General features: G+C 40.4%; 1 protein-coding gene across 1 annotated transcript; it reads left to right on the forward strand.

The window, feature by feature from the left end:
- The first annotated feature begins 2 nt into the window (after positions 1–2).
- Positions 3–27994, forward strand: LOC131189494 (zinc finger protein 836-like). Its single transcript, XM_058165594.1, has 12 exons — positions 3–145; positions 1637–2240; positions 3622–3736; positions 3861–3928; positions 5628–5757; positions 8210–9564; positions 11787–12139; positions 19267–19738; positions 20595–20709; positions 20814–20908; positions 23332–23461; positions 24165–27994. Exons 2-12 carry the CDS (start codon positions 1674–1676, stop codon positions 25976–25978), a joined length of 5214 nt encoding a protein of 1737 aa, XP_058021577.1. The 5' UTR covers positions 3–145; positions 1637–1673; the 3' UTR covers positions 25979–27994.

Genomic DNA, 27994 nt, shown 5'->3' on the forward strand with positions numbered 1-27994 from the left:
AGGGGCGGCTCTTTCCCAGAAGAGCCCGAGCTTTGTGGGAGAGGAAGGTATCCGGCCTTGAAGACGCCCAGCAAGGAGAGGAGAGAAGCCGGGCGAGGAGGCGCAGGATTCGCACCAGGGACCGCAGTCCGTCCTGTCCTCGGAGGTGGGGGTTGGGGCGGGGGTGGGTGGAGACACAGTAACCAGGGCAGCATCTCCAGCTGCCTCCTTCCTAGCCCTGCTTGGGTGGAAACCTTACAGCTCTTTGGCTGACACGTTTCGGGCTCCAGGCAGGTTGTGTGAACGTGCTTGCGTGTCAGAGGGAGACTCCAAAGCAGGGGTGGGTGGGTCTCCGACCCTGGCAACTTTTAAGACTTGTGGACTTCAACTCCCAGAAGTCCTCAGCCAGCAAAGCTGAGCAAAGCTGGCTGAGGAACTCTGGGAGTTGAAGTCTTAAAAGTTGCCAAGGTTGGAGACCCCCTTGCAAGTCCAAAAGACACCATGGACAAAAACAATGAGGGCAATCCTCAGCCAGGATCATTTTCTGGCGTTTCGTTCCATGCGAATTGAGCTTCCATGGTTTGTTCACTTGTTTCGGGTTAGGCGGGTTGTGTAAACCTAGGAGGTGGTGTAAAACCTAGGATTCACTAGGAGGTGAACGTTCAGTCTAATTTAAAAAAAAGAAAGAAAGAAAAACCTTTCCCTAGTAAGTTATGGGAAATACTTATGGGTAAGAAGTTACGGGAAATACTTACAGTTATGGGTAAGAAGTTATGGAAAATATAGTTATGGGTAAAAAGTTATGGGAAATACTTATAGTTATGGGTAAGAAGTTATGGGAAATATTTATAGTTATGGGTAAGAAGTTACGGGAAATACTTATAGTTATGGGAAAGAAGTTATGGAAACTATAGTTACGGGTAAGAAGTTATGGGAAATACTTATAGTTATGGGTAAGAAGTTATGGGAAATATAGTTATAAGCAGTGGTGGGATTCAAGTAATTTAACAACCGGGTTCTCTGCCCTAATGATTTATTCCAACAACCAGTTTGCCAAACTGCTGAGAAAGTTAACAACCGGTTCTCCGGAAGTGGTGCGAACTGGCTGAATCCCACCACTGGTTATGGGTAAGAAGTTATGGGAAATACTTATAGTTATGGGTAAGAAGTTACGGGAAATACTTATAGTTATGGGTAAGAAGTTATAGAAAATATAGTTATGGATAAGAAGTTATGGGAAATATTTATAGTTATGGGTAAGAAGTTATGGGAAATACTTATAGTTATGGGTAAGAAATTACGGGAAATACTTATAGTTATGGGTAAGAAGTTATGGAAAATATAGTTATGGGTAAGAAGTTATGGGAAATATTTATAGTTATGGGTAAGAAGTTATGGGAAATACTCCAAAATGCGTTTCGTGTGCAATCCAACTCGCCCCCCCCATTCTACACCCACCCACCCACCCACACATACACACACGCATACACACATGCACATGAGGAGGGCCTCTGATCGATGCCACGGAAATCCCTGACCATCTCAAACAAAATGTGCCTCTCCCACACCCCAAAATAGAAAGGATGGGTGCTTAGTCAATTGGTTGAACTGCCGCTTTCTCATTCTGAGAAATTTATTTGTTTGTTTTCCGTCTCAGATACACCGACTGGAAGCCGTTGGTATGATTTACGCGAATGGACAAAGATCATGGCTTGGACAAAGAGGGCTTGATGGCTTGCTGTGGCCGGTCCTTCGGGAATAGAAACGATCTTATGAATGAAAAGGCAACTGGAGCGCCGCAGGATTATTTGGACCCGTTTGGAGTTGCCATACGGGACCGAGAGAGAATGGAGACACAACTTTTAGCAAGTGAGACAACGGAAAAAGGTCCTTCTGCTGTTCAGGATGGAAGCCCTGGGGAGATCTCGGCAAGCACTGGGCAGGAGATCGTGGAGGAAGAAAGCACCATCCATTCAGAAGTTCAGCCCCGCAACTTCAGGAGCGTCCAGGAAGCTGAGGGTCCCCGAGGACTTTTTAGTCAACTCCATGACTTTTCTAGGCAATGGCTGAAAAGGGAAAATCACACCAAAGCGCAGATGCTGGACTTGGTTGTTCTGGAGCAGTTCTTAGCCCTTCTGCCCCCAGAGATGGAGAGCTGGGTACGGGAGTGTGGAGCAGAGACCAGCTCCCAGGCGGTGGCCCTGGTGGAAGGTCTTCTCTTGAGCCAGGCGGAGGAGCAGAAGGAGCAAGTCGAGTTGCAGGTGAGAGACTTTAATTTAGGGAGCTCAAAAGGGAATAAAAAATGTGAATTCTTTACCCTGCTTCACAGACTTCTCTGGCACTTATGGAGATGTCATACTAAAGCACAGAACATAGAATAACAGAGTTGGAAGGGACCTTGCTGCCCATCTAGTCCAATCTCCCACCCAAGCAGGAGACCCTACACCATTTCTGACAGATGGCAGTCCAGTCTCTTGAAAGCCAATGATGAAGCACCCACAACTTCCGAAGGCAACTTCTGTCCCATGGGTTGGTTGTTCTTGGTTGTTGGTTGTTATCACTGTCAGAAAATTTCTCCTTATTTCTAGGTTGAATTGCCGGTGGTATTCCGGGTGCAATTCAAGGTGTTGGTAACCACCTTTAAAGCGCTCCATGGCTTAGGATCGGGGTACTTACGGGACCACCTGCTGCCACCGGTAGCCTCCCATTGACCTGTGCGCTCCCACAGGGAGGGTCTCCTCAGGGTGCCGTCAGCCAAACAATGTTGGCTGGCGACCCCCAGGGGGAGCTTTCTCTTTGGGGGCTCCTACCCTCTGGAACGAGCTTCCTCCGGGGTTACGATCACTCCCCGACCTCCGGACCTTCCGACGCGAGCTCAAGACTCTATTGTTTCATCGTGCAGGGCTGGCCTAATGTGTGATGTGTTGTTTTTTAATTGGGGTTTTATTATTTGATTTTAAAGATTCTTAATTGTTAGCCAAAATTTAATTAGATTTTTATATTGTTTTTAATTTATTTATGACTATTGTGAATTCTGTTTTTATGTTGGCTGTGAACCGCCCTGAGTCCTTTGGGAGAAGGGCGGTATAGAAATCTAATAAACCTAAACCTAAACCTAAACCTAAACCTCTCCTTGATCAGTTTCCATCCATTATTCCTTGTCGGGCCTTCAGGTGCTTTGGAAAAGAGGTTAACTCCTCCCCCCCATTCCTCTCTGTGACAGCCCCTCAAATATTGGAAGACTGTTATCATGTCTTCCCTGGTCCTTCTCTTCAGGAATAATGGATGGAAACTGACTAAGGAGAAATAAATGAGGAACTTTCCGACAGTGAGAACAGTCAACCAATGGAACAACTTGCCTTCAGAAGTTGTGGGAGCTTCATCACTTGAGACTTTCAAGAAAAGATTGGACTGACATTTGTCAGAAATGTAGGGTTTCCTCCTTGAGGGGGGAGGTTGGATTAGATGACCTATAAGGCTCCTTCCAACTCTGTTAATCTTGTAGGACATTGTTCCATTCATTTCTCATTAAGCCTCACTGATGGATAGTGGGATCTTTGAGGTTGTTTTCAGTGAACAATAATCCACTTCGTGTTGTGTGATATTCATGAATTCTGCTTCTTTCCTCCTACTGCAACACAGTCCTTCAGTAGGGAGATCACAGATCCTGATGAAAGAAGAAATCCATCAAATCCTTCACAGGAGCTGTTTTTCAGGACGGCCTCTCAGGAAGATCCAAGCCAGGATACCTCAGAAGGTAATCAAAGGTCCTCCTGTTTTCCAGGGAGATCCCAGCTTAGTTATCTTCTCCCAAGTCTTCATTAGAATATCTCCTCCGATTATGTTAATTATGCATTATAAAATTCTTCTTTCCCTCACAGAGAAACACAGAATGAATTTTTCTGATCTTTATGATGGAGCTGAAACTGTGGTTGGACCTCCAAATCAAGTAAGAAAGAGAAATACATTTTTTCAGATTTGTATACTCTCTTTTTTCCTTCTAGAAGTGAAGCTCTCTCTCCTTCCATTTTCCCCTTTTGTTTGGGCTGGGTTATTTTCATGTTTCTGAGCAACATAGAAAGGGGAATAGTAGGTTCAAGTTTCTCTCGGTCAGGTTAGCTTCATCTAAAGACTATTGTTGGGACGCTGGTTAGTAATTTCCAGATTCTGTGTAAACTATGTTTTTTTAAGCCAGGAATTAACTCATTCGGTTGGCTATTCGTGGATCAGTGGCTAAGACACTGAGCTTGTTGATTGATAGGTCAGCAGTTCAAATCCCTAGTGCCGCGTAATAGGGTGAGCTCCCATTACTTGTCCCAGCTTCTACCAACCTAGCAGTTCAAAAACACGTAAAAAAAATGCAAGTAGAAAAATAGGGACCACCTTTGGTGGGAAGGGAACAGCGTTCTGTGCGCCTTTGGCGTTGAGTCATGCTAGCCACATGACCACGGAGACATCTTCAGACAGCGCTGGCTCTTCGGCTTTGAAACGGAGATGAGCATCACCCCCTAGAGACGGCAACGACTAGCATGTATGTGGGAGGGGAATCTTTACCTTTACCTTTTTGAACTCCTTCAAGAAATGGGAATAAGTACTTCAATGGCAGCAATTGCTAAACAGAGACCAGTTATTTTGGTCATTTTTGACTTAGAATTGTGCAAGGCTGATAAAAAGTTAAATACATCGGTACATTACTGTTTTATAAGGCATTCTTCACAATCATTGACAAGAAAAATAAGCTTTTTGCATTAAAGAACAAGGCAGGCAATCTGCAATGCCTGTAGAGAACTCTTAGTAACAATGGTTCTGAAAGTACATGTAATCAAGGCACTTTTGGTCTGCAAAATAATTTGCAATCCTCTGATTTGTCCCTGGATTTGGAGGCCAAACAATCCAGTTTTGGAAAGATTTAGAATTGCCCTTCCCAGGGATTTTTCTCTTGTTTGTCACCCATTCAGCCAGATTACTGAAATATGGATAGGATAGGATAGGATAGGATAGGATAGGATAGGATAGGATAGGATAGGATAGGATAGGATAGATAGACAGATAGATGATAGATAGCTGATAGATCGATCGATCGATAGAGATAGATAGCTGATTGACAGATTGATAGACGATAGATAATAGTTGATATATAGACAGATAGATGATTGGTAGATGATTGATCAACTGATAGATACTGTAGATAGATAGATAGACGATAGATGATAGATATAAATAGATAGTAGATAGATAGATGATAGATAGTAGATAGATAGAATAGATAGATAGATAGATAGAAAGATAGATAGATAGATAGGGATAGACAGACAGACAGACGATAGATGATAGGTAGATGATAGATAGACAATAGATAGATAGACATTAGACAATAGATAGATAGATAGAAAGATAGATAGATAGATATGCGTCTATCCATCCATCCGTCCATGGGGTTTCTTTCTTTGAAGTGGACTGAAAGTCCTGCGGAATCAAGGAAGCTGATAAAACCTGCTGTAAAATGCCTGCAGTTAAAGACACATTCTCAACTAAACCTTGGAATCTTACCAAGCACGGCCCTTTAACTTATTGAATTTGTGAACAACGGAACCGATCTTTCAGATCTTCATGGGTTTGTTCTGTTCCTTTTTTCCCCCCATATGCAGGAAGCTCTTGTATCCTTCAAGGAGGTGGCTGTTCATTTCTCCAAGGAAGAATGGTCTCAGCTGGATTCTGACCAAAGAGCGCTGCATTGGGAAGTCATGCTGGAAAATTATAGGAACGTGGCCTCTCTGGGTAAGAATTTGTTCCTCCCCAATCAGAGAGCTTGGGAAGATAGTTTGAAATCAAGTGAAGTCAGTTACTTCTTCTGTCATTTCCTTGGAAAGAAGGAAACGATCTGGCCTTCTCCTACTTCAACAAGGGAAATGCCTCTTTGCTTAGATGCATCCTGTGCCTTTTCCCACCTGTATTTCTCTACTTCTAGTTCACCTATCAGTGACAACCTAACCTCTTGGCTTGATGAGTTGCTGCATTGTATCATACCAATTTCAGCTTTTTGGGCCTGGATCCTTCTCCATCTCAACAGAAGGACTATCATTTCTTCAGGCTCTTCAGTAGATCACTTCTCCGCCTTTTCATTTGTATCTTGAGCCTTGGGATTGGGAGGTCTAAATCAGTAATGGCAAATATATGTCAAAGGCGACATGCCATGAAATTATGGGGAAACGTGCCAGAATTTGACATAACCCAGCAACTATTGTTGAAATGTTTCTCTAATTTTTGCATGTTTTTTTTGGAGGCGGAGAAAAATGAGGCGTGCTTTTATGCGGTCTCCAGAAGTTGAGTGAGAGAACTGGGTTCTCTTGACCTCTGGAGCATCTGATACTATTCATGTATTTTTCAGAGGTTGCAGGGTTTATGTAAGAGCACTCCCCAAATGTTCCTTCAATAACAAAAATCTTGTGCGATTTAGGCATTACTTCGCATGATCTTGATTCTATCCCTCTGTTAATGCAGCCTAGGACTGTGTTGGCTTTTTTGGCAACTGCAACACACTGCTGGCTCATATTTAAATGGTTGTCCACTAGGACTCCAAGATCCCTCTCACAGGTACTACTATTGAGCAAGGTACCACATATCCAGTACCTGTGCATTTTGTTTTTTTGGCCTAAATGTAGAACCTTACTTTTTTCATTGTTGAATTTCATTTTGTTAGCGCCCAATGTTCAAGTCTGTCAAGATCCTTCTGTATCTTGAGCCTATCTTCTGGAGTGTTGGCTATTCCTGCCAGCTTGGTGTCATCTGCAAATTTGATGAGTTCCCCATCTATCCCCTCGTCCAAGTCATTGATGAAGATGTTGAAGAGTACTGGGCCTAAAACAGAGCCTTGGGGTACTCCACTGCATACTTCCCTCCATGTGGATGTAGTTCCATTGAGGACTACATGTTGAGTGCGGTTGGTCAGCCAGTTACGAATCCACCTGGTGGTGGTGCTGTCTAACCCACATTTTTCTACTTTATCTAGTAGTAGGTTATGGTCTACTTTATCAAATGCCTTACTGAAGTCCAAGTAAATTATATCGACAGCATTCCTCTGGTCCACTAATTTTGTCACTTTGTCAAAGAATGCAGTAATGTTTGTCTGGCATGATCTATTTTTGACAAACCCATGTTGACTTTTGGTTATTATTTGTTTGCCTCTAGGTGTTTGCTAATTCGTTGCTTGATGTTAGTTTTTCTCCTAAATACTTCAGTGGATGTTTCTCCTGATTCTTCCTAAAGTTTACTCTGGATGACATTATGGATAATTGTCAAGAAAATGTGGTTTAGGTTCTTTCAAATATGTTATGGCTTGTGACTTACGATTATCATTTCTATACTATACCATTGCAATCATACAACACAGGTAGTCCTTGACTTATGACCACAATTGAGCCCAAAATTTCTGCTGTTAAATGAGTTTCGCCCCATTTTATAACCTTCCTTGCCACAGTTGTTAAGGGGATCCCTGCGGTTGATAAATTGGTTGTTCAGTGAATCTGGCTTCTCCAATGACTTTTGCTTGTGAGAAGGTTGTGAAAGATAATCGCATGACCTTGGGGCACAGCAATGGCCATAAATATGAACCAATTGCGAAGCATCTGAATTTTGATCACATGAGCTGGGGGATGATGCCCAGAGAATAATCATACAGTATTAACTGTTTTGCATGTTAAATAAATTCAACTGTAAATCAGATTACAGGTGGTCTTCAAGTTATGACCACAATTGAACCCAAGACTTACGCTGCTAAGTGAAACATCTGTTAAGTGAGTTTGCCCCATTTTACAACTTTTCTTGCCACAGCTGTTAAGTGAATCATTGCATTTGTTAATTTAGTAGCATAGCTGTTAAGTGAATCTGGATTTCCCATTCACTCTGCTTGTCAGAAGTTTGCAAAAACTGCTCCCATGGCCCCATGACCCCACAACTGGTCATAAATGTGAACCAGTTGCCAACCATCTGAATTTTGATCATGTGACCATGGAGATGTCATACAATGGATGTAAGTGGAAAAAAGAGTCATAAGCCCATTTTATCAGCGCCGTTGTAACTTTGAACGTTCACTAAACGAAGTGTTGTAAGTCGCGGATTACCTGTATATTGGTATTTGGCCAACATTCAGAAGGAAATTCATACGACATCCTACAGTTTGACCTTTTTGTCTAACCTTGCTATCTTTTTCATTTTTCCTCTTCCTTTGAAGATAATAACGGGCAGGAGAATGAAGATTTCTGTGAACTGTTCCAAGTGATCAATGCTGGAAAGGAAATTGAGGAGCCTGCAATTCAAATGCAACTAGAAAACCATGAGAGAAACGAGTCAGAAAATTGGAATCCGGAAAGCTCGTCTTCCATCGATGCTCAGGTGCAAAATGTTCTTGTCGAAGAAGAGAAAATAGATAAAGAATATATTGGGAAATCTGTGAAGCTAAGTGAAGGATTATTAGATGTAAATGAAGAATATCCGATTAAAGGAGAAGACGATATATTCAGAGATGACGGAGAAATTTTGACTTTCACTCTTTCTTCTGAAAATGGGTCCCTCCCATCGCAAAAATGGAACCACGCAGAAGAGAAGCCGTATAAATGTTTGATATGTGGAAAGAGCTTCAGAAGAAGCGGCCATCTTAATTCCCACAGGAAGATCCACACAGGGGTGAAGCCATATAAATGCATGGAATGTGGGAAGGACTTTAGGGGAAAGCGTGAGCTTATTTCCCATAAAAGGATCCACACAGGGGAAAAGCCATATAAATGCATGGAGTGTGGAGAGACCTTTGCTCAGAGCAGCCACCTTACGAGTCACAAACGGATCCACACGGGGGAAAAACCCTACAAATGCATGGTGTGCGGAAACGGTTTCACGACAAGCAGCTCTCTTACTCGCCACAAAAGAGTCCACACAGGGGAGAAGCCGTACAACTGCAGGCAGTGTGGAAAGTCCTTCGCTCAAAGCGGTTCCCTCGCTTCCCATACTAAGACGCACGTACGCGAGAAGGCCCATAAATGCGTGGTGTGCGGAAAGAGCTTCAGCACGATCAGCTACCTGATTTGCCACACGCGGATCCACAGTGGGGAGAAGCCCTATAAATGCATGGAGTGCGGAATGACCTTCGTTCAGAGCCGTTACCTCCTTTCCCATAAAAGGAAACACACAGGGGAGAAGCCGTATAAATGTATCGAGTGCGGGAAGTGTTTTAGTGAGCGCAGTTCCTTTATTTCCCATAAGAAGATTCACACAGGGGAGAAGCCCTTTAAATGCATGGAGTGTGGAAAGACCTTTCTGGAGAACCGTTATCTGATTTTCCACAAGAGGAGACACACAGGGGAAAAGCCCTACAAGTGCATGAAGTGTGGAAAGACCTTTACGCGGGTCAGTACCCTGAATTCCCATAACAGGATCCACACAGGGGAAAGACCATATAAATGCATGGAATGTGGAAGGGACTTTAGATGGTACAGTGAGTTTACTGCCCATAACAGGATCCACATGGGAAAAGCCACCTACATGCACGCAGTCTGGAAAGAGCTTTGCTCGGAGGAGTACTCTTACTTCACATAACGAGATCCACGCGGGAAGAACCACATAATTGCATGGAATGTGAAAGGGGCTTTAGATGGATTAGCGATTTCACTTTCCCTAAAAGGATGCTTGGAAGGGGAGAAGCCTTTTTAACGCATGGAGTGTGGAAAGATCTTTGCTCGGAGCAGATATCTGACTTCCCAACAGGAGATCCAGATAGACGAAATCAAATAATTTCACGCCATGTGCAAAGAGCATTACTACCTGCCATAAAACGAACCACACAGGGGAAGCCATATCAATGCAGAGGATGCGAGAAGAGACTGAATTGGAAGAAACGTCTAAAATCACTTGCAAGGATCTACTTGGGCAATAATCCATATAAATGATACATCTGCTTCAGTACACAGGCATATTTTGCTTTTCCGGTCCAAACAAGACGAGGAATCCCAATTGCTGATTGTGACTTTTGCTGTGGAATGACAAGGGTACGACCAAAGCTAATAGGCATTGCATTTCTTTCTTTCTTTGTTTAATTTGTTTGGCTGCCTGACTCAACCTAGTGACATTGAGAAACTTAGAAGTCTAACATTTTAAAACCATTTAAAAGACATTAAAGTAATAAAACACCCACAAAACATTTACCTGTAACCTTAGATTAAACAAAATATACTATGATTTCATTCGTATCATGTATTTTATTGTCCTTGCACGCAATTAAAAACTACAATTGTTGGATTACTTTTGGAGAGGTTTTAGGAGTCCTGGTTGAAATCGTTTACTTTAAAGGCAGCTTAGCAGTAGCTCCTAGTGTTGTGGAAATATCCACCCCATTGAATCTGTTCTTAGCTGTGTCTAGCACACATGGAATGGATAAATCAAGCAGCTTCATCAAGAGAAAGTTCTTGTACGGGAAGACAAATATCTGTCGTGTCCCACTCCTCTGACAGCCGGGTCTGGGAAGTCTGTATCAAGCGTGGCCACGAAGCCTCTGCAGCTTTGCCAAATTCCTGTCAGAGTTCTCAGGGCAGGTAGGAATCCAAGGTGTGACTTCAGCAACCAGATGAGACTTTGCCTGACTCAAGGAATGCCAAAAAGCAGATCCTTTATATAGGCCATGGGGTTTGGCTCCATGACTCGGCACTTATCCAGGCCTGCCCCTCCCTCCCTTTTGCTGAAGTCGCCTCTCCATTCTCCGGAAGCGGGGATCTGTCCACTGTGTCTTTTCGTCCTCAGCTGCCGGCAATTCTAGCTCGTGGCTGGCTTCGTGCTCACACTCTATAGGGAGGTTTGTTTGCTCAGTCTGTCCGGGCATGGTGCCAGGGCTGGGGGCTGGAGGCATGCCAGGCCATTCTTCTTCACTATCAGTCTCTGACTCAGATAGCAGGAGATGGGAGCGACCCGGCTGAGGAGAGGAGGGCGGGCGAGGCACAACACTATCTCACAAAGCATTCAAGAGTCAGTTTTGATGAGTCAGAAACACAGATGTGATAATAGTATAAGACACACAGAAGATATACGTAAAAGCATGCCAAAAATAATAACTGTTGTGACCCAGACCCAAGTAGGTAGGAGGAAACTCAGTCAGTGTAAAAACAAACAGTCTGACTCCATTGCCAGCTCCGCAGGCTGCTGGTGGACCACAACAATAACCTTAACAGGACAATGCTAGCCTTATTACCCAATCTTTTCGAAGGTCTACTGTTTATGAGCTATCATGTATGTAAAAATCGTTTATAACCACAGAGATAGATTTGTATTCATTCCAAAGGTGCATTTTCTCATAGAATGTAGAATATTAGAATGGGAAGGAACTTCGGAGGTCTTTTAGTCCAACCCCTTGCTCAAGCAGGAGACCCTATACCCGTGCTGGCGAACCTATGGCATTTGTGCCGGAAGTGGCATGCAGAGCCATGTCGCCTGACATGCGTGGCATCACCCATTCCTCTTCCAGGTTTCCAGTGCACGCATGCGCACCGGCCAGCTAGTTTTCTGGTTACTGGCGCAATGCGCACCCAACGATCAGCTGGTCTTCACATGTGCGGCAGTGCCAGAAACCAGAAGATCAGCCAGCTAGCTGATAATCGCGCACACATGCACGCCAGTAGCCAGAAAATTAGCTGGCATGTGTGCACCGGAAACCGGAAGTTCATTTCCCAGCACGCGCGTGCTCACTGGGCAGCTCCTCTTAGCATGCGTGTGCACAGGCCTTGCTGTCGACGCTTGCATGCAACCCCAGGCATCCACCCCCTTGCCAGCCAGGAGCGCTGCCGCCAGTTGCTCCCCTGCGCCCGCCTGCCTTGCCACCACCACCAGGAAAGACCCTGAAGCTGCGCTGCCCGGGATTCACATGGGCTGCCGCTGGGGGAGGCCAGGCAAGGCTGGCAGGAGGAGCTGCTTCTGCCGGCGTGAATGGCCTGCATGCCAGCCATGCTGGACGCGCTGTTTGTGCCGGCAAAGGCAGCAGTGGCACCTGCCAGCCTCGTGCTCCAGGCAGCGTCCAGCCAGCCAGCCATGCTGGACTCTGCCTGGAACATGAGGCTGGCAGGAGGAGGAGCCACGACTTCCTCTGCAAACAGGCTGTGGCGGCAGGCCGATCGCGCTGGCAAAAGTTGGTGCAGGAGGCTTTCTAGACCCAAAATGGGGTGCGGTGGGGCTGGGGCGCATGCGTGGGGGATGTGCGTATGCGCGGTGCAAAGGGCATGTGCGGGGAGAGTGGGGGTCATGTGCGCATGTGCAGAGGGCCTCTGCATTGCATTATGGGTGCCAGGACACGTGTACTGTCGCGCACACGCTTTTGGCACACAACGACAAAAAGGTTAGCCATCACTGCCTTATATCTATACAAATGGCTGTCCAGTCTCTTAAAAGCCTTCGGTGATGGAGCTTTATACTTTATTTGGCCAAGTGTGATTAGATACACAAACGAATTTGTCTCCCATGCAGAAGCTCTCAGTGTACGTGCAAAGCAACAGAGTAATAATCATCATAATACCAATAAGGGGGTACCAGATTTGGATTACCAAATCCGCATTTCTAAAAACTGGCCGCCTCAGTTTTTGCTTGGGGGCAGGGAGACTGGTCCTGGTTTCCATCTCCCTTAAGACTTTTGCCCATTTCTCCTTTAGGGGAAATATTCTATCCTGCCAGGTTTTTTTTTGTTTTTTTTTAATATTTCCCAAAATACTTCATTCCTCGGGCGTGGGGATGGGGGCTTTCTACAAGAGGCTGAACAGCTAACCTATTAAAAAGAAGGCTTGGGAGCGACATGATAGCCGTCTTCCAATAATTGACGGGCTGTCAATAGATGGAAGCCGGTCAGAGAGATTCAAGAGGGAAATAAGGAGAAATTTCCCAACAGCGATAACAATCAGTGGAACAGCTTGTCTCCTGGAGTCATGGATCCTCCATTGTCTGAGGCTTTTGCGAAAAGACTCGTCAACCATTTGTCCAGGATGGTATATAAAGTCTCTTGCCTGGGGCAGGTGGTTGGACCAGAAGATCTCCCAGGAGCTGCTCATCCAGTTCTACAGAGGAATTATTGAGTCTGTCATCTGCACCTCTATAACTGTCTGGTTCGGTTCTGCAACCCAACAAGATAGACACAGACTTCAGAGAATCATTAGAACCAGTGGTTGGTTGCTCCTGGTTTTGTCTGGTTTTTGTGAATCGGTAGTAAAAATGGCGGGTGGTTCCACCCCCTGCCCCCAAATGTCATAAAGGACAATCTGCACATGCGCAGAGGCTTTGCATGCGCTGAAGCGCACAGGCTTCCTTTGCAAACTGGTAGTAAAGGTAAGTAGAACCCACCCCTGATTAGAACTGCAGAAAAAACAATTACTACCAATCTGCCTTCCATTGAGGACCTGTATACTGCACGAAACAAAAAGAGGGCTGTGAAAATATTTACATCCTGGACATAAATTGTTTCAACTCCTACCCTCAAAATGACGCTATAGAGCACTGAACAAGTAGACACAAGAACAGTTTTTCCCCAAAGGCCATCACTCTGCTAAACAACTAATTCCCTCAACACTGTCAAATATTAACTAAGGCTCCACTACCATTCATCTTCTCATCGTTCCCATCACCCATCTTGTTCCATTTATGACTGCATGACTGTAACTTTGTTGCTTGTATCCTTACGATTTATATTGACATTGTTTCCTGATTGCTTATTTGTACCCTATGACTATCATTAAGGATTGTACCTTATGATTCATCCTGTCCTTTTAGGTACACCGAGAGTGCATGCACCAAAGACAAATTCCTTGTGTGTCCAATCACACTTGGCCAATAAAGAATTCTGTTCTGTTCTACTCTACTCTACTCTACTCTACTCTACTCCTACTCCTACTCCTACTCCTACTCCTACTCCTACTCCTACTCTACTCTACTCTACTCTACTCTACTCTACTCTAATTCTAATTCTAATTCTAATTCTAATTCTAATTCTAATTCTAATTCTAATTCTAATTCTAATCCCTTCCAACCTTACAAGCAGTGGTGGGATTCAGCTGGTTCGCACCACTTCGGGAGAACCGGTTGTTAACTTTCTGAGCAGTTTGGCAGACTGGTTGTTGGAATAAATCATTAGGGCAAAGAACTTCCCATAACTCTTCCCATAATCCTAAAAGCTTTATCCAAAAACTTTCTACTATTGACCTCACCAAATTCCTAAGAGGACCATAAGGGGCGTGCATAAGCGCACAAACGTGCCTACCGTTCCTGTCCTATTGTTTTTCTTTTCTTCTTTCTATATATATGCTTATACCTCCTTATATTTACTCATATATGTTTATATACTATATAATCTTTTGTATGATTCCTACATATATTGTTGTGACAAAATAAAATAAAATAAAATAAAATAAAATAAAATAAAATAAATAAATAAATAAATAAATAAATAAATAAATAAATAAATAAATAAATAAATAAATAAATAAATAAATAAATAAACCGGTTGTTAAATTACTTGACTCCCACCACTGCTTACAAGTCTATGATTCCTTGAAAATGGAAGGATGGATACATTCAAAAGTTGTTCCAAAGCAGCTGGTTTGAGAAGATTGTGGATTGGGAGGGGAGGGATGTGGGGGCATAACAACTTCCTTCTTCCTGCCCCCCACTTCCCAGCTCCATGGGAAAACGGTTCCATTCCTGACATGAGCAGTTGCATTGCAAGCAGAATCCTCCAGGGGCCGCCCTCTCGCCAAATGCAAGGTAAACGCCGGGCGCTTCCCCACCGGAGGGCGAACGACGCAGCTGGCTTTCCAGAGGGACGCGTGACGTCACATAAACGCTTGCCGCTCTAGGACCTTAACCCAGGAGAGGAAGAGGCTGCGGGAGAGTCTGGCGGGGGGAGAGCCAGGAGGGTCCCGGGTGAGGCGGGGGCTGGGGGGCTCGCCCGGCCCTCCTCCGGCTTCAAACCCGGGTCCCATGCTCCCCAGCCGCCCTCCCCATGCAGGGGGAAGCGGGGACGCCTGGAAGGCGGCGGGGATCTGGGATTCCCTTCCTGGAAGAGCCCGAGTGGGGGAAGGGGAGCATCTCCAGATTCATCTCATAACATCTCATAACATAACATAACATCTCCTTGAATCAGAATAGATTAGAATAGATTAAAATTAATATTAATAGGTTAGATTAGAATAGATGGAATCATCCATCTCCAGATTCATCTCCTTGAATCAGAATAGGTTAGATTAGAATAGATTAATATTAATAATTATTTATTTATTAATAATAAATTAGATTAAAATAGAATCATCCATCTCCAGATTCATCTCCTTGAATCAGAATAGGTTAGATTAGAATAGATTAATATTAATATTAATTAATTTTAATAGGTTAGATTAGAATAGATTGAATCACCCATCTCTAGGTTCATCTCCTTGAATCAGAATACATTAGAATAGAACAGAATAGATTAATATTAATATTAATAGGTTAGATTAGAATAGATGGAATCATCCATCTCCAGATTCATCTCCTTGAATCAGAATAGGTTAGATTAGCATAGAATAGATTAATAATATTAATTAATTAATATTAATAGATTAGAATAGAATCATCCATCTCCAGATTCATCTCCTTGAATCAGAATAGGTTAGATTAGAATAGATTAATATTAATAATTATTTATTTATTAATATTAATAAATTAGATTAAAATAGAATCATCCATCTCCAGATTCATCTCCTTGAATCAGAATAGGTTAGATTAGAATAGATTAATATTAATATTAATTAATTTTAATAGGTTAGATTAGAATAGATTGAATCACCCATCTCTAGGTTCATCTCCTTGAATCAGAATACATTAGAATAGAACAGAATAGATTAATATTAATATTAATTAATTAATATTAATAGATTAGATTAGAATAGAATCATCCATCTCCAGATTCATCTCCTTGAATCAGAATACATTAGAATAGAACAGAATAGATTAATATTAATATTAATTAATATTAATAGATTAGATTAGAATAGAATCATCCATATCCAGATTCATCTCCTTGAATCAGAATACGTTAAAATAGATTAATATTAATATTAATTTTAATTAATATTAATATTAATAGATTAGATTATAATAGATTGAATCATCCATCTCCAGATTCATCTCAAATCAGAGTAGGTTAGATTAGAATAGATTAATATTAATAATTATTTATTTATTTATATTAATAGATTAGAATAGAATAGAATAATCCATCTCCAGATTCATCTCCTTGAATCAGAATACATTAGAATAGAACAGACTAGATTAATATTAATATTAATTAATTAATTAATTAATAGATTAGATTAGAACAGAATCATCCATCTCCAGATTCCTCTCCTTGAATCAGAATAGGTTAGATTAGAATAGATTAATATTAATAATTATTTATTTATTAATATTAATAGATTAGAATGGAATCATCCATCTCCAGAGTCGTCATCTTGAATCAAAATATGTTAGATTAGAATAGATTAATATTAATTAATATTAATATTAATAGTTTAGATTAGATTATAATTGAATCATCCATCTTCAGATTCATCTCCTGGAATCAGAATAGATTAGATTAGAATAGATTAATATTAATATATTAATATTAATATTAATAGAATAAATTGTAATATAATAGATCAATATTAATATTAATTAATTAATATTAATACATTGGATTAGAATAGATTGAATCATCCATCTCCAGATTCATCTCCTTGAATCAGACTAGGTTAGAATAGAATAGAATAGATTAATATTAATATTAATTAATTAATTAATTTTAATAGGTTAGATTAGAATAGATTGAATCACCCATCTCTAGGTTCATCTCCTTGAATCAGAATACATTAGAATAGAACAGAATAGATTAATATTAATATTAATAGGTTAGATTAGAATAGATGGAATCATCCATCTCCAGATTCATCTCCTTGAATCAGAATAGGTTAGATTAGCATAGAATAGATTAATAATATTAATTAATTAATATTAATAGATTAGAATAGAATCATCCATCTCCAGATTCATCTCCTTGAATCAGAATAGGTTAGATTAGAATAGATTAATATTAATAATTATTTATTTATTAATATTAATAAATTAGATTAAAATAGAATCATCCATCTCCAGATTCATCTCCTTGAATCAGAATAGGTTAGATTAGAATAGATTAATATTAATATTAATTAATTTTAATAGGTTAGATTAGAATAGATTGAATCACCCATCTCTAGGTTCATCTCCTTGAATCAGAATACATTAGAATAGAACAGAATAGATTAATATTAATATTAATTAATTAATATTAATAGATTAGATTAGAATAGAATCATCCATCTCCAGATTCATCTCCTTGAATCAGAATACATTAGAATAGAACAGAATAGATTAATATTAATATTAATTAATATTAATAGATTAGATTAGAATAGAATCATCCATATCCAGATTCATCTCCTTGAATCAGAATACGTTAAAATAGATTAATATTAATATTAATTTTAATTAATATTAATATTAATAGATTAGATTATAATAGATTGAATCATCCATCTCCAGATTCATCTCAAATCAGAGTAGGTTAGATTAGAATAGATTAATATTAATAATTATTTATTTATTTATATTAATAGATTAGAATAGAATAGAATAATCCATCTCCAGATTCATCTCCTTGAATCAGAATACATTAGAATAGAACAGACTAGATTAATATTAATATTAATTAATTAATTAATATTAATAGATTAGATTAGAACAGAATCATCCATCTCCAGATTCCTCTCCTTGAATCAGAATAGGTTAGATTAGAATAGATTAATATTAATAATTATTTATTTATTAATATTAATAGATTAGAATGGAATCATCCATCTCCAGAGTCGTCATCTTGAATCAAAATATGTTAGATTAGAATAGATTAATATTAATTAATATTAATATTAATAGTTTAGATTAGATTATAATTGAATCATCCATCTTCAGATTCATCTCCTGGAATCAGAATAGATTAGATTAGAATAGATTAATATTAATATATATTAATATTAATATTAATAGAATAAATTGTAATATAATAGATCAATATTAATATTAATTAATTAATATTAATACATTGGATTAGAATAGATTGAATCATCCATCTCCAGATTCATCTCCTTGAATCAGACTAGGTTAGAATAGAATAGAATAGATTAATATTAATATTAATTAATTAATATTAATTTTAATAGATTAGATTAGAATAGATTGAATCATCCATCTCCAGATTCCTCTCCTTGAATCAGAATAGGTTAGATTAGAATAGATTAATATTAATAATTATTTATTTATTTATTAATATTAATAGATTAGAATAGAATCATCCATCTCCAGAGTCGTCATCTTGAATCAAAATAGGTTAGATTAGAATAGATTAATAGTAATTAATATTAATATTAATAGTTTAGATTAGATTATAATTGAATCATCCATCTTCAGATTCATCTGGAATCAGAATAGATTAGATTAGAATAGATTAATATTAATATTAATTAATATTAATAGAATAAATTGTAATAGAATAGATCAATATTAATATTAATTAATTAATATTAATAGATTAGATTAGAGTAGATTGAATCATCCATCTCCACATTCATCTCCTTGAATCAAAATAGATTAGAATAGATTAATACTAACATTAATTAATATTAATAGATTAGATTAGAATAGATTGAATCATCCATCTCCTTGAATCAGAATAGAGCTGGAAGGGACCTTGGAGGTCATCTAGTCCAGCCCCTTGCTCAAGCAGGAGATCCTATACCATTTGAGGCATGACTGTCCAGTCTCTTCTTTAAAAAAGTCCAGGGATGAAGCACCCACGATGTCTGAAGGAAAGCTGTTCCTTCCTGGCCCTGCTCAGAGAGGATACCTCTGCTCTGTGTTTCGATGATCCATTTGGGCTCCGGGCAGGTTGTGCGAATCTGCCTGCGTGTCAGAGGTTGACTCGGCCACCCTGAAGAAGGGAAAAGGGGTCATTTCCTGGCATTTCATGGGTTGTGAACTGATCTTTCACGGTTCACCTGTTTTATGCTTGGCAGGTTTCTAATTCTCCGAATGTAATTTCCAGGTCGGATCGACAAACTGGAAGCCGTTTGTACATATTTGCATAGAGACAAAATTGTCCCTTGGACAAAAGAGGACTGAACGGCTTGCTGATGGGGTAACAGAAGCCATCCTATGAACGAAAAGGTGTTCGGAGATCCATACTGATTGCTCGGACCAATTTGGAATTGCCTTACAGAACAGATACAGAATGGAGACACAACTTTTGACAACTGGGAACGGCTCTTCTGCTGTTCAGCCTGGGAGCTGTGGAGAGCTATGGGCAAGAGCTGGGCAGAAGATCCCGAAAGACCAACCCATCTATTCAGATGTTCGGCATGGGAACTTCGGGAGCCTCCAATACCAGGAGGCTGAGGGTCCCCGAGGACTTTGCAGCCGACTCCACAACTTTTGCAGCCGATGGTTGAGACCAGAAAAGCACACCAAAGCCCAGATGCTGGACCTGGTTCTTCTGGAGCAGCTCCTGGCTCTTCTGCCCCCAGAGATGGAGAGCTGGGTGCGGGAGTGTGGAGCAGAGACCAGCTCCCAGGCAGTGGCCCTGGCGGAAGGCTTCCTCCTGAGCCAAGTGGAGGAGAAGAGAGAGCAGGTTGAGTTGCAGGTGAGAGCCCAGAAGACGCTTGAATGGAATGAAGAATACGTTTGAATTCTTCACTTCTCCCTCTCACATTTGTCTGGCATTCCTAATGTCTCACTAATTCTTGTAGGACTTTGTTCCATTCATTTCTCACTCCACCTTATTGATGGAGATTCTGGCCTTTGGTGTTAGAATAGAATAACAAGAGTTGGAAGGGACCTTGGAGGTCTTCTAGTCCAACCCCTGCTCAAGGAGGGAAAACTCTATAACATTTTAGACAAATGGTTGTCTAATCTCTTCTTAAAAACTGTGTTGGCGCAGTCACAACTTCTGGAGGCAAGTTGTTTCATTGATGAATTGTTCTAATAGCCAGGAAATTTCTCCTTAGTTCTAAGTTGCTTCTCTCCTTGATTAGTTTCCACCCATTGCTTCTTGTTCTACCCTCAGGTGCTTTGGAGAATAGTTTGACTCCCTCTTCTTTGTAGCAGACCTTGAGATATTGGAACACTGCTAACATGTGCACCCCTAGTCCTTCTTTTCATTAAACCAGACATACCCAGTTCCTGTAACCGCTTTCCATATGTTTTAGCCTCCAGTCCCCTAATCATCTTTGTTGCTCTTCTCTGCACTCTTTCTAGAGTCTCAACATCTTTTTTACATCGTGGCAACCAAAACTGGGTGCAGTATTCCAAATGTGGCTTTACCAAGGCATTATAAAGTGGTATTAACACTTCACATGATTTTGATTCTATCCCTCTGTTTATGCAGCCTAGGACTATGTTGGCTTTTTTTGGCTTGTGTTGTGTTCATAGAACAATTATCTACTTCATGTTGTGTGATGTCTTTTTATTTTTTTTTCTTCTCCTGCTTATATTCCAAGCCCTTTCCTGTGGAGATCAGAGATCTTGAGGGAAGGATGAATCCATCAGATGTCTCTCAAGAGCTGTTTTTCTGGAGGATCTCTGAGGAAGATCCAAGTCAGGATGCTTCAGAAGGTAATCAAAGATTCCCCCCCTTACCTTCTCTGTGTCTTCTCTTCTATGGAATACCTCCTCCTATTTTGTTAATTATGCATTTTAAAATTCTGTATTTCTCACAGAGAGGCGTAGAATGAAGTTTTCTGATCTTTATGGTAAAGCTGAAAAACTGGTTGACTCTCCAAATCAAGTAAGAGGAGCAAATTCATTTATTACGGTAATTTGTATTCTCCCTTCAAGCAGGGATACATAGCTCTTTTCCTGACCATTTTTCCTCCCGTTTTTCCGTTGGATAAATGCCTGAACAACATAGAACGGCCAATAGAAGGTTCAAAATGCTCTCGGTTATCTTAACTTCTCTGAAGTACATTGTTGGAGTCAAATTGGTTGTAATATTACCTCAAAATTCTTAATAGATATTTTTACGATCAGTACTTAACTCTCCATTTGCTTGTTACTTTTCCTACTATTAATATAAGTTATATATTAATAAGTTGACTTTGTAAATATACAAATAGAATGAGACTATTGCCTTATACACTGTAAGCCGCCCTGAGTCTTCGGAGAAGGGCGGGATATAAATGTAAATTAAATATATATATATATATATACAATCACTAGATTTTTAAAAACTCATTCAAGAGAATGGGAATAACATTGTCACAGTAGTTGGAATTGTTAAACCTTTTATAACGTTTTGACTGGGAATTGTGCAAGGCTAATGAAAGATAACTAAGTACTGCCATTGGCGCACTGCCATTGTTAAAACCACCAGTAATTAAAAAATGCTTCTGAAAGAGCACTTAATCAAGGGACATTTAGTATGCAAAATAATTTGTAATCCTCTGATTTGTGCCTGGATTTGATGATTAGGGACTGGAAACTAAAATATATGAAGAGCAAGAGCGGTTGCAGCAATTGGGTGTGTCTAGCTCAGGTGTCAGCAACCTGCGGCTCCAGAGCCGCATGCGGCTCTTTGGGCCTCTGCTATAGCTCCCTGTCAGGTGATCCCACCACTGGCTGGGCCTGCCCCTCGCTCTCCCTTCCCAGTCACTCCTGAAAAGAGCGACAGCAGGTGATGGAGAAGCAGCTGGGGCAGAGACAGAGAGGGAGAGAGAGAGAGACATAGAGAGATACAGAGAGGGAGTCATCTGATTGGTGGAAGTGAGTGATGTGGAGTTGGCCATGCCCACCCAGGTTTTGTGGCTCCCGGTGTTTTCTTTTCCGTGGGAAACGCATCCAAATGGCTCTTCGAGTGTTTAAGGTTGCAGACCACTGGTCTAGTTTAATGAAAGGAAGCTTTAGGGGTGACATGATAGCAGTGTTCTAATATCTCAGGGGTTGCCACAAAGAACAGGGGGTCAAGCTATTCTCCAAAGCATTTGAGGGCAAGACGAGAAGCAAAGGGTGGAAACTAATCAAGGAGAGAAGCAACCTAGAACTAAGGAGAAATTTCCTGACAGATAGAACAATTAATCAGTGGATCAACTTCCCTCCAGAAGTTGTGAATGCTCCAACACTGAAGTTTTTTAAAGAAGAGATTGGACAACCATCTGTCTGAAATGTTATAGAATTTTCCGTGCTTGAGCAGGGATTGGACTAGAAGACTTCCAAGGTCCCGTCCAACTCTGTTATTGTGCTGGAAAAAATGTCCCTTCCCCTTTTACTTCTGGAAACACAGAAAGGGTTGAAGCCACAGGAGGTGGGGATTCCAATGCCCATTAATTTTATGCTGAAAGTCTTTTGGGGATAGATCAGTGGTGAAACGTAAAATTTGTTACTAGCGGTTCTGTGGGCATAGCTTGGTGGTGGTGGGTAATGTGACTGGGTGGGCGTTTTTTTACTTTTAAAAGCATTTTTTCTACAACCTCTTCGGCCGAAGAGGTTGTAAAAAAATGCTTTTAAAAGGCTCTGACGATCCCAGCTGAGTTGCCTGATCGTCAGAGGCTTTTGCTTTTTTTTAAAAAGCATTTTTTTTGCCTTTAAAAGAAAAAAAAAAGCCTCTGATGATCAGGCAACTCAGCTGGGATCGTCAGAGCCTTTTAAAAGCATTTTTTACAACCTTTTCAGCCAAAGAGGTTGATAAAAATGCTTTTAAAAGGATCTGACAATCCCAGCTGAGCCATGCGATCATCAGAGGCTTTTTTTTTACTTTTAAAAGCATTTTTTCAGCCAAAGAAAAAATGCTTTTAAAAGTAAAAAAAAACCAAAAAAACTCTGATGATCGCGCAGCTCAGCCGGGCATGAGGGGGGAGAGATTTTTTGCTACCGGTTCTCCGAACCACCTGCCACCATCGCTACCGGATCAGGTGATCTGGTCCGAACCGGGAGCATTTCACCCCGGGATAGATGGATAGACAGACAGACAGATAGACAGACAGATATATCGATCAATCAATCAATCCAGTAGATTACTTTCATGAATGGCACAGAAAGCATTGTAGAATCAGTGAAGTTCAATAAAACCTGCCCAAACTATTTCTTCAGTCAAAGACTTTTGGCTCTGTCCAATCTAAAATTTTGAAATCCTACCAAGCAGAGCGATTTAGCTTAGTGTATATCTTTGCTTGGGAATATTTAAACATTTAAATTTTGTAAATCCTCCTGGGTCTGTTCTGCTTTTTCCTCCCTCTTGTTCAGGAGCGGCTTTTTTCCTTCGAGGACGTGGCTGTGCATTTCTCTGAGGAGGAATGGTCTCAGCTGGATTCTGACCAAAAAGCGCTGCATTGGGAAGTCATGGTGGAAAATTATAGGAACGTGGCCTCTCTCGGTAAGAATTTACTCCTCCCCGATCAGAGAGTTTGGGAAGACAAGTTTGTTAGTTAGGTGCCATGGGCTGTTTTTTAAATTACTATTAAAGAAATTTATGAGAGTAAAACCAGCACATGTTTTGAAGAGGAATAAAATTATACATGTATAAGTAGAAAGTAAGAAGAAAGAAAAAAAGAAAATATAATGAAGTGGATTCTTATCTTCTTAACAGCAATTATAAATACAATTATGTTTCAGCCTCTCTTGCTAAGATGACATCATATTTTTCTCCTTTACATAATTTAGCAATCTCTCTGAATTCTGTCATCTTCACCTCGATTCCTCCATTGTAGTTATTTCTGTTCTCCAAAGGATCTTCCAAAATTCACCACCAAATCCTCAGCATATACTCATAACAGGGAAGCAAAGGGAATACTTGTCTTGTCCCTTTGTGTGTCTCACAAGGATTGTTAAATCTCCAATTATTTGGCTATTTTGCAAAGTATAGATTGATTTCAGCTTTTTAATAAAATTCTTTTCAAAATCTTCCAAATTTTTAATCACGGAAGTCCAATTCAAATTCTCAGATACCTTCTCTGAATCTAAGAAGACCTGTGTGCCTTTTTTTTTTTTAATGTTCAAATTTTCTATTGTTTGTTAATTTTGTGATCTTTCCCCCCCTCTAACTTTGCTATCGTTTTCATTTCTCTTTTCCTTTGAAGGCAATCATGTGCAGGAGAATACAGATTCCAGTGAACCATTCCATATCTTCAGTCCTGGAGATGGAATGGAGAAGCCTGCGATTCAAATGAAACTAAAAAAGCATGAGAGAAACCTATCATGTAATTGGAATCGGAAAAGCTCATCTTCCACTGACAGGCAGAATCAAGACTTCCATGCACAACAAGGAAAAAAAAAAGACAAATATACTGGGAAAAATGTGAAAGTATTCAAACGCAAATCCGATGTAAATGAACAGTACCCAACACAAACCAAAGAGGATTATATATGCAGAAACAATGGAAAGAATTACAATTGGACTTTGCCTTTTTCTCACAAAAACAGGGCCCCCATAACTCATAAAATAATCCACACAGAAGAGAAGCCATATAAATGTTTGGAATGTGGAAAGGGCTTCTCAAGAAGCAGTCAACTTATTTTCCATAAAAGAAGCCACACAAGGGAAAAGCCCTCTAAATATCTGGCACATAGAAAGAGCTTTACTAAAAGTACTCAACTTGCGACACGTAACTGGATCCACACCGGGGAGAAGCCATATAAACGCACAGAATATAGAAGGGACTTCAAGAAGCGATGTACTTCCCATAAACGAATCCACACAGGAGAGAAGCCACATAAATGTGTGAAATGTGGAAAGAGTTTTACCACAATTAGTTCTCTTACTTGCCACACAAGGATCCACAGCGGGGCGAAGCCCTATAAATGCATGGAGTGTGGGAAAAAATTTACTCAGAGCCGTTATCTCCTTTCCCACCTAAGGAAACACACAGGGGAAAAACCATATAAATGTATGGAGTGTGGAAAGAGCTTTAACCTGACCAGTTCTCTTACTTGTCATAAAAGAGTCCACACAGGGGAGAAGCCATATAAATGCAGAGAGTGTGGAAAATCTTTTGCTCAGAAAAGTCATCTTACTTGCCATAACAGGATCCACACAGGAGAGAAGCCACATAAATGTGTGGAATGTGAAAAGAGTTTTACCACAATTTGCTCTCTTACTTACCACATAAGGATCCACAGCGGGGAGAAGCCCTATAAATGCACGGAGTGTGGAAAATTTTTTACTCAGAGCCGTTATCTCATTTCCCACCAAAGAAAACACACAGGGGAAAAACCATATAAATGCATGGAGTGTGGAAAGAGCTTTAACCTGACCAGTTCTCTTACTTGTCATAAAAGAGTCCACACAGGGGAGAAGCCATATAAATGCAGAGAGTGTGGAAAATCTTTTGCTCAGAAAAGTCATCTTACTTGCCATAACAGGATCCACACAGGAGAGAAGCCACATAAATGTGTGGAATGTGAAAAGAGTTTTACCACAATTTGCTCTCTTACTTACCACATAAGGATCCACAGCGGGGAGAAGCCCTATAAATGCACGGAGTGTGGAAAATTTTTTACTCAGAGCCGTTATCTCATTTCCCACCAAAGAAAACACACAGGGGAAAAACCATATAAATGCATGGAGTGTGGAAAGAGCTTCGGTCAAAGCAGTTCCTTTAGTTCCCATAAAAAGATCCACACAGGGGAGAAGCCCTTTAAGTGCACGGTGTGTGGAAAGGCCTTTCTTCAGAAGCGTTACCTTGTTTCCCATAAAAGGATCCACACTGGGGAGAAGCCACATCAGTGTGTAGAATGTGGAAAGAGTTTTAGCGCAATTAGCGCTCTTGCTTGCCATAAAAGGATTCACACAGGGGAGAAACCATATAAATGCACGGAGTGCGGAAAGGGCTTCTCGGAAAATCGGTCCCTTATGAGACATAAAAGGATTCCACACAATGGAGAAGCCGTATAAATGTGCGAAGTGTGTAAAGAGCTCCAAGGGGAGAAATGACCTAGTTTTTCATATCCGTTTGATGAGAATCCATGTAAACTTTAGATTTAATTGGTTAATTCTATGGATTTCCTTTTTATGTATGCTGAACTAGGAAAGAAAGATTTTACTGACCCTCACAACTGACAGCCTGAGAGGGATGAATTTACCAATAGAAAAAAATGGTTCTGAGTTATGAGGTAAAATTTCTGAAGCAATTTGGATCTCGTTCCCCCCCCCCCAGTATTTTCTTCAGCATGCAGATAGTCCTCAACTTATGACCACAATTGAGCCCAATTGTTTATGTTGCGAAGTGAGAAATTCGCCACAGTGAGTTTTACCCCATTTTACGACTTTTCTTATCACATTTGTTCGGCGAATCACGGCAGTCGTTAAATTATTAACATGGTTGTTAAAGAGAATCTGGTTTCCCCATTGACTTTGCTTGTCAGAAGGCTGCAAAAGGGGATCGTGTGACCCCAGGACACTGCAAACCGTCATAAATATGTTTTAAATATGGCATTTTTGAGGTTCAACTGTCATTTTACGTGGTCGAGAATTGTACATGTCAATAAGAGAAGATCGTTTTGTCTTAAGTTTGCCTTTATTGTAGCTTCCAGTTGTGTGTCGATTCCAAGAAAATGGCCATTATAGGTATTTCAGATTCTGGACTATGTAAATTTATGAAGAAATTTATTGTGGTATTTTTTTTTTACAAGTGAGCTTCTTGTTACCCAATCATTTGTTCTTCCCACCTGATCTTGGTTCTGGGAGGGATATGAAGAGGCAGATATTTAACAGGCGTTTCTTCCCCAGGTGGGAAAAGCAGCTGAATCTTTTTAAGACAAAGGTTTATTAGTCTTTCTTCCAATATGGCAAACAAGCAAGTAGAAATTCAGTAACTTCCCATAGTGTAAACTTTCCTTCTTTTGTCTCATCTTTTTACAATTATTTTCCACTTCCTTTCCTCTTGAATACACTCACATTTTATCAGAGGCCCTTACACTTCTGTGTCATCACAAAAAGAAATGGTGCAACAGAGATATACTGGGATCTGAAACAATATTATAATCCAAAAGGAACTCAAATTCCATCAAAGTAAATGGAAAGAGATGGAAAGTGAAATTGAATTGTCCCAGAGTATCTTGATATTGAATTAAAAGTGACAGTTAAAAGGGTATGTGCTTTGATTCCTTCCTTCCTTCCTTCCTTCCTTCCTTCCTTCCTTCCTTCCTTCCTTCCTTCCTTCCTTCCTTCCTTCCTTCCTTCCTTCCTTCCTTCCTTCCTTCCTGTCTCAAGTTAGGAATATTCAGGAGACTGAAAACCACTCCAGTGTGCTGACACTGCAAATGATCAAGCAAAAAGGAAGACATTTAAGGCAAAATAATATGAAATTAAGAATAACTACTTCAGAAAACTGCTCCAGTTCTTCCTGATCAAACACAATGAGAATAGGAGCTTCTTGTGAGATGTGAAGATACCAAAAAATTAAAAAAACGATTACTATCAACCTGCCTTCCATTGAGGACCTGTATACTGCACGAATCAAAAAGAGGGCTGTGAAAATATTTACAGACCCCTCGCATCCGGGACATAAACTGTTTCAACTCCTACCCTCAAAATGACGCTATAGACCACTGCACACCAGGACAACTAGACACAAGGACAGGTTTTTTTTTTGAAACACCATCACTCTGCTAAACAAATAATTCCCTCAACACGGTCACACTATTTACTACATCTGCACTATTATTAATCTTCTCATTGTTCCCATCCCCCATCTTCTTCCACTTATGACTGTAACCTGGTATCCTTACAATTTATATTGACTGTTTCCTAATATGATTTCATTGCTTATTTGTACCCTACGACTATCATTAAGTGTTGTAGCTTATGGTTCTCGATGAATGTATCTTTTATGTACACTGAGAGCATATGCACCAAAGACAAATTCCTTGTGTGTCCAATCACACTTGGCTAATAAAGAATTCTATTTTA

Source organism: Ahaetulla prasina, chromosome 2, assembly GCF_028640845.1.
Source record: "Ahaetulla prasina isolate Xishuangbanna chromosome 2, ASM2864084v1, whole genome shotgun sequence".
Lineage (NCBI taxonomy): Eukaryota > Metazoa > Chordata > Lepidosauria > Squamata > Colubridae > Ahaetulla > Ahaetulla prasina.